Source organism: Montipora foliosa, chromosome 8, assembly GCF_036669935.1.
Source record: "Montipora foliosa isolate CH-2021 chromosome 8, ASM3666993v2, whole genome shotgun sequence".
Taxonomy (NCBI): domain Eukaryota; kingdom Metazoa; phylum Cnidaria; class Anthozoa; order Scleractinia; family Acroporidae; genus Montipora; species Montipora foliosa.
Genome location: NC_090876.1, coordinates 16,456,212 through 16,470,288, shown reverse-complemented (window position 1 = coordinate 16,470,288; position 14,077 = coordinate 16,456,212). Strand labels below are relative to the sequence as shown.

At 38.9% G+C, this 14,077-nt stretch overlaps 1 protein-coding gene and 1 long non-coding RNA gene across 2 annotated transcripts in view; one reads left to right on the top strand and one right to left on the bottom strand.

Annotated features, from left to right (window-relative positions):
- The window catches only part of LOC138013264 (uncharacterized), a 342,610-nt gene that overhangs the window by 147,737 nt on the left and 180,796 nt on the right, over window positions 1-14,077 (bottom strand). The gene's annotated exons all lie outside the window — the stretch shown is intronic.
- LOC137967646 (beta-2 adrenergic receptor-like) lies at window positions 6,343-9,663 on the top strand. The gene has a single exon (XM_068814165.1). The coding sequence runs from the start codon at window positions 8,110-8,112 to the stop codon at window positions 9,040-9,042; it is 933 nt and encodes a 310-aa protein (XP_068670266.1). The 5' UTR covers window positions 6,343-8,109; the 3' UTR covers window positions 9,043-9,663.

Genomic DNA, 14,077 nt, shown 5'->3' with positions numbered 1-14,077 from the left:
ACTACCACTATGGGTTATCATTAAATATAAGACAATGACATGTGGAAACGACCAATTTGTTTTCTCTTTCAAAGTGATTCATACAATTGTTGAAATTTCATGGGACAATTTTTTTTGGCAGAGGGCTAAAAAATAATTATGATCTTGAAGCAACATTACAACCTTAAATATAAATAAATAACTTTAATAATCCATTTTTGACAGAGAAATACAACGGATTCACAATATAAGAAATAATGCAAAACTTACAATAAAATGATTTCCAGACCTCACGGTTTTACTTGGAAATAATGATTATAAATATATATAGATATATAGGTGTGCTATAATTTTAAGAATTTAGCAGCATTGCGGCTCTTGCTATAAAAGAGTTTGCATGTCTTTGGGTTCCAGACCTTGGTATGACTACTGGGTCAGGTTTGGATCGTACATTGTAACTATGACTTATACTTGGCTTTGAGAAGAATACTTGATTGGGATGACTGATGTCTTCTATCGTTCTTTCCAATTCACGTTTTGTTGCTTCCATTCGTCTCTGCTCAAACGCTGGGAGAGATGTTCTTAATATGCCTATTATATCCAGACACCTGTTTTGTATGGGCTGTAAGTCGTCTGCCAGATACTTTTTATTGAACCAGATACAGTTATTGAAACAGATACTTGTTATTTAACCTTGTTATTAGATATCCCATAATAATCATGCAAAAGTGTCCAGAGCGCCTTGAAACTCTGAACTGGTCTTTACAATCAGTAAGTTATTTAAAGGACAAATTATAGAGAAAGTAGTAGCCTAATTTGCTATGAAATGTTAGCACATTTTGAACGTCATTTCAGTGGGTTGTATAGAATTTAATACACAGTTTAACAACAGCATAACAAAATCTTTATTCACCTTATCAACCTGAGTAATCAACAAGGGCTTGCAAGAAAAACGGGCTGTCGTAAGCAGTAAATGTCGCAGTAAATGTGGCTGAATTTGTCTGTTACCAGAAAAATAGATGAGTATTTTAAACTCTCAATCTTTGATCTTTCTCTCTGTTTGCGATGAGTGGTAAACATGTAAAGCTTCAGAAATAGACCCTGTAAACGCTTTGTCATAGTTAAATAAAATTAAAGCAGTAAGGAACACAACAATTTGAACTTCAATGGACTAAAATATAATGTTAACAGAGTATGCCTCTGCTATGTATAAGACTGTTCTTAGATGGCTGTGTTAATGTAAACAGTCTCTTTCCCAGTAAACTACAACAGGAACTTAACATGAGGATAGTACGTACACGTCGTCAGTAAAAACCTTCCTTACCGAAATAGATTTACTATTTACTATTTACTATACTATTTGCAAGTTGAAACTTGTCAGTGTTTTTCTGTGATAAATAATGAGTACACACGTACATGAAAAAGTACATTTCATGAAATGGCCTTAGTCAAAGAACTTAGCAAAGATTTGTCGAATATCTTTCCCACTGGTCTCATTGAATGCTTATCCAAAGCCTGGGGACCAAGTGGAAGGCTGAAACTCTCTTTCATAATTCTATGCTTCTTTGAGCTTTTCTTCTGATAGTGTTTCACCGTGTACCACACAATAATTATGTAAGACAAAAAAAGTGAATATAACAGTGGGGAGGTCGTCTAATGATATGTCCACAGCTCGCCGTAGGGCTCCCCATCGTCCTTTCAACCGGCCAAATGCACATTTAATAACTATTCTGGATGATGACATTCTGTAGCCGAAAAAACTGCTCTGTTGATGCGCTGCCACCATTTGGGAATTGCTTCATGAGATACGAAAGCAATGAGTAAGCTGGGTCCCATATGTGACTCTAGTATAGTCTTGTGGCAAGCTGGAATAGAACCATATCTTAGCATTTGCAACTTTCCTGTATCTCGCTTCATCTGACAAGTAGTAAAGAGTAACAGCCATCAGAGTTTCAACTGATATGGGACGCCTCATTCTAGTTGAGTCCTCTCAAGTAGGGGCCTAAGATCTTCACAAAGTTCCATAAAGGTAGGATGGGACATTCTGAAACCCTCTTACAACTCACTGGCTACCGTGACATTATCCATTATATTGTCCCACCAGGCACTTATTCGACCTGGCCTCACCCAAAACCGCCTCGGTCTTCGATCCTGCTGTCTACATCGTCAGTGACTAAGTGTGACTGACGTTAAACTTCTTGTGATACTAATTTGCGTTTCCTCAGAAATATTGCGGTACACATAATAAAAATTATCGCCTGAACCTGCAACAGCATCAGGCAACCGGAGACCGCAAGCAATGTCAGCACTAGATCCTCCATTTTGGTTTTACAGCAAATTCAAAAGATCGCAGTCGGAAAAATATCCGGATTCGAGAGAAAATCGTTTGCACGACAAAACTCTCCAGATTCAAAAGTTTTCGGACTCAAAGTTCTCACTTTAAATTCCAGATTCAAAATCTCCGGAGAGATGACCAAACCGGGGAGTTTTTATTTCGGATTCGTCCTCTTATGTGAAAACGTCAAAATCAATCCGGTAGTAAAACGTTCCGTATTGGTCACGAATCCGGAACAATTTCCTCTAGTGTAAACCTAGTCTCAATCAAAATTTTGCAGCCATTTAATTTAAAGTTAAAAAGATGAGTAGAATCCGTAATAGATTGTTTTATGACACGATATTTCTACACAACCTGCAAAATTTTCCATAGCGGTTCTAATCTGCGGCTGAGTAGCTCAACAAGATTAAAATCAAGGGGGATAAAAGAAATAAAGCAATCCTGTGAAATGAGAAAATCTCGCCTGCTTTCCGCACTCTTTTATGACGCCTCGCCGCTCATCTTTCCAACCTAAGCAAGCTTTACACTCTAAAACCTGTATTTTTGAAGAAAATTGAGACAAAACAATAAAAATCCCGTTGCTTAAAAATCTCGTTGAGAAATTTTCTGCAAAACATGTAATTTTAATACGAAAATTGGGAAAACTGGCTCACCTTTCTGAGAGGTGGCCAAAATGAACTGTGTTGCCACCGCGACAGAGGTGTAGGCCGTCAAGTCCTTGCATACGGTGGTTGCGCCCGCAGTGCACGAGGCAGTCAAAATTTTATTGTCCTAACGTAAATGTTACGTTTCATGTGTGCCTAAATGACGTAGTTTATTTAGCTGCAACAAATGCCACTCGAAATGAACCGATCATGGGTATTTTTCTTATTTTTGTTCCCAAGTTAAACAAATATGAAGGCAATATTAAAATTGTTTTTACCTATTCTAATATTTGGCTAGAGATTTCTGGGTTAAGTTCGACGAAGAAAAAGCTATTTAGTGTATAATTTCTCAGCTAAAGTCTTGCCTTGCGAAAATAAGCCAGAGAGTTGCCGGACGCGGGTAACCCGGTTTTGGCGCCAAACTTAAAGTTTTTAAATGTTTCAACTTTTTAATTTGTTACTACTGTATCTGTTGTATTATCTCGTTTTTTAAATCCTCTGTGGGTTATCGATGTATTCTCCAGAGAGAAAAGTTCCCAGATTTAAATGCCTTTCGTGTGAACATTCATTCTCTTGTAGCAATAATTTGTATAAACATTTCACCGATCACCGTCCCCAACCAAAACCGTCCCTAAGCTGCAAGGAGGCCACCGATTTATTTCTAGACAAGGACTTAAGCCCCTGCCAACGGAAAGCCAGAGAGGGAACGATCTGAAGTTTCTCGTACAAATGTACTTTGGACTGGAGGAAGGTTTCAACAAACTCCTTCGAAGCCGAGTCTTGTCGGCGAAGTCTTCCTCTGCCGAATAAGTCCGTAACTATCTCACTCCACCTTGAATAAAATCTTAAATCCGCTGTACTGATCCAATCCATATTATTGCAAATATTCACCGTATAAAGCTGTTGTCATATAATCTAAAATTCATGTATATAAATGAAGAGATCGATAGGCTAGGACTGAATGTCGATATCGAAGACGATCAACTGAAATTTCAATATTTTGTATCTAACCAATCAGAGAGCACACAATTGCTATGACGTAAGGACACTAAAATGTTTCCCGTCCCCTGAATGTTGATTGGTGAATTCAAATTTCAGGCGCGCCAGCCGTATGCAAGGGTTGCGCGACGTGTATGCAAATTAGATTCTAGACCTTTTGAACTTACTTCCGGTCGGCCTTCTCCAAGGCCGCGTCCAGGGTATCTTAAGGTCCCTATTATCCTTGCCACACACCCTCGCTTCCTTTATTTTTTGTATCCTATTGTGATGTCGAGGAAGGCTCGATTGACCAGCCGTTTTGTGCGCCCGCGTTCCTCCACTCACACCACGGCTGTATCACTGGTCCAGCCAATTGTATTTACCACCAATCGCAAAGTTGCCTACCAGCCAAGCTACAAAATACAATTGCGAAAGGTGATACTTCACGGACAACCGTCGCGGACCAGTGATACAGCCGTTCGTGGGAAGGAGGATGTTAACAGCACTCCGAAAACGGCTGGAAAAAATGGATACAAAAATTTGGTTTTATCAACGGAGTTGATAATGTAAATTGGCCACCGTACAGAGATTCTAAAAGCTGACGTTTCGAGCGTTAGCCCTTCGTCAGAGCGAATCGAGGGTTTATGGGTTACGTATAGTTTTTATAGTAGAGTAGGAGCTACGCTATTGACGACGATTCCTTAAGGTTTTCGCTCGAACTTTCATGCGTCTACATTCTCTCACTCAAATCAGTATTTTCACCAAATTTGATGAGCGCAAAATTCTTTTTCACGTAATATTATGAGGATCACAATTAGAGCTATGTGCCAAAAACGAATCGCACTTGACAAACAAATTCTTCATTGCCGCTCCGAACTTTCCAAAATCTGTCCAGCAATTTTATTACAATCGACTCGCGCTAAAATCCGACAACTTAATTCTGGACTGTTTGACCATTTACACCAAACCAAGACTCTAAAACTTCAACCGTTTTTAATAGGTCCGCAAATTACCGACGACACAACATTGTATAGCCATAATACCGTAGTTACAATTCCAGAAAATCTTCCGCTTACTGACTCAGAGAAATCTGTTCTCAGTAAGGGCCTAAAGTTTGTCCCTATTACCAAACGCACCAACGAATTTTCTATTAAGCAAGATGTTGAAAAATTCCTTCGCCGCGTCCAGTTAAAAGCCTTTTCTCAAGACAAAGAATGTGATTCGGACACTTCTAATAAAGATATTTTTGAAACACTTCTAGCTCGCAAATCCAAATGGACTCCCCCAGAGGGACAATTTGCCTCTTCAGATTTTTTCACCAAAAAATGCCGTCACGACATTCACAAACTTAAATTCAATCGCAACACTAAATTTTCCAACCTTTCCTCGGAAGAGTGGGCGGCGCTTAAAAATCTTAGTAAACGCAACGACATAGTTGTCAAATCGGCCGACAAAGGCGGCGCGGTAGTTGTTTTGCGGTCCGACCTTTACTAAAAAAAAGCTTTGCGACAACTTTCAGATACCTTGTTTTATGCCAAAATCCCTAAAGATCTCACATCCAAAAATCAAAAACTTGTCAAAGACACCATTCAAAATCTTATAGTTAATCAAGAATTACCGGACACTGCCACTAATCTCATCATCAACACCCCTAGAACTTCGTGCATTTACTTCTTGCCTAAAATTCACAAACCCAACAACCCAGGTCGCCCTATCGTTTCTGCCTGTAGTTGCCCCACCGAACTCATTTCTAGCTACTTAGACAGGATTATGACGCCTATCGTCAAATCTTTGCCATCATACATTAAAGACAGTACACACGCACTACTAATTTTCCGCGATTTCAATTTCTCCGGCCAAGACAAACTTATTTTCACCATGGACATTACATCTCTTTACACAGTCATTCCTAATAGCGAAGGTCTTCAAGCACTTAAACACTTTTTCGATCAACGCACTGTCAAAGAACCTAGCTCGGAAACGCTCCTCCGCCTTGCCGAACTAGTTTTAACGCTTAACTGTTTTTCATTCGCCGGCAACTCTTACAAACAAGTTAATGGTGTAGCGATTGGCTCAAGAATGGGACCTAGCTATGCCAATCTTTTTGTAGGATATGTTGAACACCAATTTTTTAATCAGTACAACGGCCCCAAACCTGAACTCTACGGCCGCTACATCGACGACTGCATCGGCGCTATTTCATCCAGCAGAGAAGAACTCGATCAATTTATAACCTCCGTCAACTCTTTCCATTCGGCTCTTAAATATACCTGGGAAATTTCGGAAACTTCATTGGCTTTCCTAGATATCAAAGTTTATGTTAGAAGCAACGTGCTATGTACTAGTGTGCACTACAAACCTACAGATTCACACAGTTATTTGTTGTATTCATCGTCACATCCATCACATCTCAAGAACTCCATTCCTTATTCTCAATTTCTTAGACTTCGATGTCTATGTAGTGATGACTCCGATTCTTCCAGCAAATCAGAGGAGATGTGCCAGTTCTTCGAAAAACGTGGCTATCCTGTCTCTGTGGTCAAGGCGGGCCATCATCGCGCCCAACAATTTGATCGACAGTCATCACTACAAACGTCACAAAAAGATAAGAATGACAGAATTCCATTCACCCTCACTTGCCATCCTCATAATCACGCAGTCAAAAGCATCATTCTTAGTAATTTTTAAATTACTCCAAAATGATCCCGAGATTGGTAGAATCTTTTCGCAACCTCCACTTGTTTCATTCACACGCGACAAAAGCGTAGGCAACTTTTTAGTTAGAAGCGCGCTCAAAACTAACGAGCAACCCGGCACTTTCAAATGCGCGCGCTCACGATACAAAACTGTTAAGATCACCGATGTACCTCCGCAAATGTCATTTTTGCATAACGTGTACGTTATGCAATAAATTATACATTGGTGAGACAGGTAGACGACTAGGTGACCGATTCTTCAAACACCTTCGCGATGTTGAGAAGAATGAAGAGGATGCATCTAAGCCAGTCGCTCGGCATTTTAATCTGCCTAACCACTCCCAAAAACACATGGCTATCTGCGGCCTTTCCCTACATCTAGGTACGACGGAAAGCCGCAAGAATCTGGAACAAAAATTCATCTTTCATATCGGCACCCTTAATCCTCACGGTATTAACGAACGCTTTTCATTTAACTAATATATTGTTCCTATTTTTCACGTTGCCATGTTACCACCAATAGCGTAGCTCCTACTCTACTATAAAAACTACACTTAACCCATAATCCCTCGATTCGCTCTGCCGAAGGGCTAACGCTCGAAACGTCAGCTTTTAGAATCTCTGTACGGTGGCCAATTTACATTATCAACTCCGTTGATAAAATCAAATTTTTGTATACTACTTCCCCACCGACGCAGCACCACAGTTTCTTTGGAAACTACCCCTTCATTCATTTGGAAAAAATGGAGCCTAGATGTCTTCTGGTCTAACAACATGCTATACTATGAGAAATTTATTTTAACATCAAGGTTTGCAAATTATAATGACGATGATGATAATTCAAAGACGGAAATGTTTGAAATATTTGAAGTTGTCCGCGGAAATTAAATGCTGTTTTCCTCTGAGGGAATTGTTAAAAAAAAAAAAAAAAAAAAAAACTTATTTCATTTCCGAATAGCTTTTTTATATCTTATCTATTAAGAATCCAAGCGTTCCATCTATCGTAATCATCGTTCAAACTTCATTAACGTTTTTTTCTCAGTTCTTGTTGTCTTTGTTACCTTTCGCCTATTCATTAGTTGCTTAAATTTCTACTTGTTTTCGTTTCATTAGTATGCGTAATGGCGATAAGCCTTTCGCATGATTAATTACAATGTAAGTAGTCATTTGCAATCGCCTCTTAACCTTGATTAACATTTTTCGCTTTGTCTATTTCACCGCTTTTACGTTATTTTGTTTCGTTCATTTTATAGCTTCAACCCCGTGCACTTCTATCGTTCAAGGCATTTGCTGCTCGTAATCTTCTTGAAATCGGTGTTTGTGTGTCTACGTGGTGTTGGAAATTCCGGACTCGTATTAGTCCCGTCCTCAGCAAAACAATCTCACGCTTTCGCCAGGTTTCCCTTCTACTGATATTAACTGAAAAGCAACGCTACTTACAAAGTGAGTTATTGAGTAATGAATATTGTCTCATAAAATGGCGAACTTGACTGCCTCGAATTTAACAAACTTTACTAAAGAAATGGATTCTATTACGCACTCGGACGCAACACAACACGGCCTCAGAGTTTTCTTAATCGTTAACATAATCATGAACAGCATCGCCTGTCCATTGACAATTGGACTTAATGTGTTGGTGATACTTGCTATAAGAAGAAGACGCAGTCTTCAGAGTAACGCGAACATTATGTTAGCATGTTTGGCAACCACTGACGTTTTGACAGGTCTAGACGTTCAGCCAACTTTCATTATTTGGAACATATCTCAGTTAGTTGGTGACGAGGAACGTTTTACCGGCTTTCTCGTTTTCCAATGGTTTCTCTTTCCCTGGTTTTCTCTTTCCTCGTGTCTGCATCTGATGGCAGTTGTTTGTGAGAGACTGATTGCGATAAAATTTCCTTACCACTACCCCAGCGTTGTGACAAAAAGAAACATGAAGTTAGCAATCTTGTTTTGTTGGATATATAGTGGTTTATGCCGCACTAGCATGTTTTTATTAGGTAAAAAAGCTGGCAGTCTCTATGGTATATTGGCTTCTCATATCCCAATTGTGTGCTTAATTTTCGTTTCGTCTTCCTATGTTGTCCTGTACTCTGAGACCCGTCGGCATCAAAAGTTGATTAAAGATCAATGCCTTTCGCAAGAAGATGTAAAAAGGTTCTTAAAGGATAGGAAAGCGCTGAAGACGACTGTGTTCGTAGTCGCTGCTCTTGGAATATGTTTGTTACCCGTTATTTTCTACATTGTAATGGTAAATTACGACAACAGAGTCTATCTTGTGCGAGGAGGAGTTTATACCTCAGTCACGCTTAACTCGCTTCTTAATCCACTGATTTACTGCTGGCGCCAACAAGAACTAAGGGAACTTATACTTCGACCATTCTCGCACACTGTAAATCCAATTAATTAAAACTTCTCTATCATGACTTGTGGGGAAAATTGACAAGAATTGTAATTGCGGGCGAGCAAGAGGAGTGCGGAAACCTAATTTCAATTGGTATTGATCATGCGCAGTACGTATGTGGTGAGATACAAAGAGTAAATGGAATGCATAGGCGCAATTTGACTCCAATGTGCCTGTAAAGTTCAGTTGTTTCGCAATCTGATCACGAGCGTTAAGAATAACCAGACAGTGTGACTCCTAAAACAACTTGAGTTTTCAGAACACTCATTTTATTAATATAATATATCTGACAACATCACTTGTTTCGTTCCAGAATAAGTGGGATACATTGCGATAAAACCGTAATGGAAATCCCACATTGGGATTTTATGCTGAAAAAAAAAATGCACCATATATCGAAATTTTTCATACCTGTCTTGGCCTACTAAACTTCAGTCAGTTCGATTTCTCAAAAAGTGGTTATATTGTCGGTCAAATCCAGCCTCAGGTTGAATCCGTTTTCACCCAGTTTAAATTGGTGACCCTCATTTTACACAGGTTAAATATGCACTCTACCTAGTTTGAAGCAGCTATCAACCCCCCACGGATTTATCGGCAATAGTTACGCCATCGCAAATTGCGGTTTAATAAAGGGGAAAACGTTAACTTACACAACATCAACTCCTCTTTTTGCTTTCATTTTCACATTTGGAACACAAAAACAGCTTTTCTGGCGTCCAAAACAATTTGCACATCATCAACTTCGCTCGAAAAAAAAAAGATAATAAACTGGCATTTCTAATGCAAGTTGATGTGTTCTTTTAGGGTTCTGCGAGTTTTCTTAGTTAAAAGTATTAAAGGAATGACGAGGAATATTTTCCTATTTCGTGTATATCGTACAAGACGTTTTTTCTACCAGCAACGAATTATCGTTCTTAAGAACTAAGCTTTTAGGATTTCTATCTTGTTGTCTGATACCGAAAAATTTGATGTGGTTCTCTTTCGGCAACCCGGAAGAGTTTTCAACAATGGAAGATATTGCTTAATTTCAATCAATGGAGATTATTGAATACTACATTGAATTCTCTCAACCGTAACGGGAACCGCAAAAATATATAAAAAAGGGGCAAATTATTAACCTCTAATAGTGCCGGAAAGCCAAAGTTCTTTATACCAAACCCTTAAGCCAAATCTTCTTATAATTAACATTCGTTAGACGAGTAGTTTGCGTAGCTGATCACTGTGTACATATTATTTTTCTAATTTCTGGTCCATTACTTTTCGAGTTCATTATCGACCAAGAGACCACTGAAAGTGTTATCCGGTATGATCTCGTTTTATCACTATGCCTTTCCCTGTTGAAATAAAACACCTTTTTCGTTTAAAGTGACTAAAAAATTAAGAAATTGCTTGAATGATCGTACAGCATGGAACAGGCTAGATTTTCAAGTTCTTCTTACTGCATTGAATCACGCCGAAAATTTAAGACAAATCGAAGACATGTCCATGAGAACGAAAAATGAGGCTTGGTGTATTTTTTAGGGTTCCGCGAGTTTTCTTAGTTAAAAGTATTAAAGGAACGACGAGGAATATTTGCCTATTTCGTATATATCGTATAAAAAGTTTTTTCTACCAGCAACGAATTATCGTTCTTAAGAACTAAGCTTTTCGGATTTCTATCTTGTTGTCTGATACCGAAAATTTTGATGTGGTTCTCTTTACGACAACCGGAAGAGTTTTCAACAATGCAAGATATTGCTTAATTTCAATTACAATTAATGGAGATTAATGAATACTACATTGGTTTCTGTCAACCGTAACAGGAACCTCAAAAACATATAAAAAAGGGGTAAATTCTTAACCTCTAATAGTGCCGGAAAGCCAAAGTTCTTTATACCAAACCTTTAGTTAAGCCAAACCTTCTTATAATTAACATTCAATTAGACAAGTAATTTGCTTAGCTTATCACTGTGTACATATTATTTTTCTGATGTCCGGTCCGTTACTTTTCAAGTTCATTTATCGACCAAGAAACCACTAAAAGTGCATCCGGTATGATCTCGTTTTATCACTATGCCTTATTTCCCTGTTGAAATAAAACACTTTTTCCGTTGAAAGTGACTAGAAAATTAAGAAATTACTCACGCCAAGAATTTAAGAGAAAGCCAAGACGTCTTTAAAGTTCATTAAAATTAATTTTATGAAACTGAATAAATGAATGAGTGACTGTTTATTTGCAACACAATAATATTACAAAGACAATCAATAATAAGAGTAAAGTCATTAATATATATACATATATATTATATGCAAGTTACGAGGGTCTCTCGAGCCAACAACGCATCTCTGCCCCCCAGGAGGATCACAAATGGATTCACAGTCCAAGCCTCGGCGAAATGTAGTTAGTTAATGAAATTTCAAGGGACCAAGGACGGACAACCCCTGGATGACATTTTCGTTGGGAGAAAAACTTTTTATGCCCTGAGCGGGACTTGAACCCACGTCCCCCTGATTACCGGTTGGGTGTGATCACCACTACACTATCACAGCAACCATGCTGGCTGCATGGCCAATCTAGATAGCGAATCGACGGACAACCCCCAGGGGTTGTCCGTCCTTGGTCCCTTGAAATTTCATTAACTAACTACATTTCGCCGAGCCTTGGACTGTGAATCCATTTGTGATCCTCCTGGGGGGCACAGATGCGTTGTTGGCTCGAGAGACCCTCGTAACTTGCATACAAATTGTCCTCTTCTCTCTCGTCCGCCTGTGAATCATCGTTCTGGTTGATCCAGCTTCATCTAGTTGGGGGAAAACATGGGCCCGGGATGACCACGTAATTCCCATTCGCTATCTAGATTGGCCATGTATCCAGCATGGTTGCTCTGATAGTGTAGTGGTGATCACACCCAACCGGTAATCAGGGGGACGTGGGTTCAATTCCCACCCAGGGCATAAAAAGTTTTCTCCCAACGAAAAGGTCATCCAGGGGTTGTCCGTCCTTGGTCCCTTGAAATTTCAGCAGTTTATATAGCAGTTTAAATGGGCTTCCTGAGCCAACGAAGGTGCCAGGCCATCAAAGGGATCCCGGAGAGATACGCAATCCAAACCACGGCATGTAAAAATTGTATAAAAGTTAAAAGAGGCCAGTGGACGGACAACTTTTGATGACTTAAAAGAGTAAAACGATTTAATGTAGTGTAAAACGTTTCGGTCGTATGACCTTCATCAGTTACAGTGAATAATGATTAAAAAATTCCTTTTTATATGTTTAGAGTGTTTGTTGCTTGTCTCTTAGGTATACCGAATTCCTAAAGGTATTACATAAGTACTTAAAAAGTACAATAGGACGGACATAACAAAACATGTTTATTTAGTGGAAAAGTGGTGTTCTAAGTGGTTACAAAAGGGCGAGATTTCTTCCAAAATAGCAGATTGGGTGAACAACAAAAAGGCTAAGCCAGGAGTAGCATTCGGTAATGTTAAAACCCATAAAGAGGGTAACCCATTACCACTTATTACTTCCTGTTGTGGTACACCAATTGAGAATTTGTCAGCTTTCACTGAATTTTATTTACAACCACTCGCTCGCAAATTACCATCTTTCATTAAGGACACCACTGATCTACTTAATAGAATTGAACAAGTTAATAATGACGGCCCCTTTCCTGGAGGTACTTTGTTAGTCTCTTGGGACGTAGTATCTATGTTCCCTAATATTGACAATAGTTTGGGCCTCGCTGCAGTTAAAAATGCCCTTAATGCCAGAGAACGTAAAATGCCATCTACGAATTGTATTTTGGAAGTGGTAAAAATTTGTTTGGAATGAACCATTCAGTCTTTAAAGATAACTTTTTCCTGCAGATCCATGGTACTGCCATGGGGCCTAAGAATGCATGCAGCTACGCAGATCTTGTAATGGGGGAACTCGATCGCAAAGCAAAATTTTGCGGTCCCATAAAACCTGCACTATGGTGGAGATACCGAGATGACATTTTTGATCTCTGGCAGCAAGGCCTCCCTGCCCTAGAGGAATTTACCCAATACTTCAATTCTCTCTATCCTACCATCAAATTTGAATTATTTTTTTTCAGAAAGTCGCCTCAACGTCTTAGACGTTACTCTGTACTTAGTTGATGGTTTTATAAAAACTGATGTGTACTCTAAATCTGTGGATAGCCATTTACATCTCCCCCTTCCAGTTCCCACCCTAAGCATGTATTTAAAGCAATTCCCTTTAGAGTTGCTCTGAGACTGAGGAGAAACTGTTCAGAAGATGAATTTTTCACTAAAAAATGCGTAGAATATAAGAACTATCTGGTAAACCAAGGTTACCCGGCAAATCTAGTTAATGATCAATTTTCTAAAGTTTCAATTATCCCTAGAAAGGATTTACTCAAACAGAAAGCAAGGACCTCCAAGAGGCGTTTCCCATTTGTGACAGTTTACAATCCCAATCTGCCAAACATAAATTACATCATCAGGAAACATCGGCATCTTTTGGAATCTAATACGAAATTAAAAGAGCTGTTTCCCAAAAATTCAATCATTCCAGCTTATCGCAGATCTAAAAATCTGAAAGCAATTTTAGCACCTTCTAAATACCAAACAGGAAATATTCATACCACCAATCCCCTTGAGGCAGGTTGCTATAAGTGCGACAAAGGTAGATGCGATCTTTGTAAAAATTATTTTGTCGAATCGAGAAATTTTTGTAGTTTTAGAACAGGTAAATCTTACATCGTTAGACCCAATTTGACATGTAGTTCTAAAAATGTCATGTATTTAGTTTCGTGCAAACGATGTCAGCTTCAGTATATCGGCTCTACTACCACCGAATTCAAAGTGAGATTTAGAAATCACAAGTCATCTATGATTACAAATAAGAAATCTTGTGAAGTGGCAGTCCACTTTAATAGCACTTCACATTCACTGCAGGATTTCTCTTTTCAATGTATAGACCAAATTAACGACACCAACAGGCAGGATGATATTGACAGACTTCTTATCACAAAGGAAGCCTATATTGGAGTGCCCAACTCTTCACCTTGGCACCTCACGG

Bases quoted from the DNA above. Each gene is read 5' to 3' on its own strand.
- LOC137967646 (XM_068814165.1), top strand. From the start codon at position 8,110: ATGGCGAACTTGACTGCCTCGAATTTAACAAACTTTACTAAAGAAATG.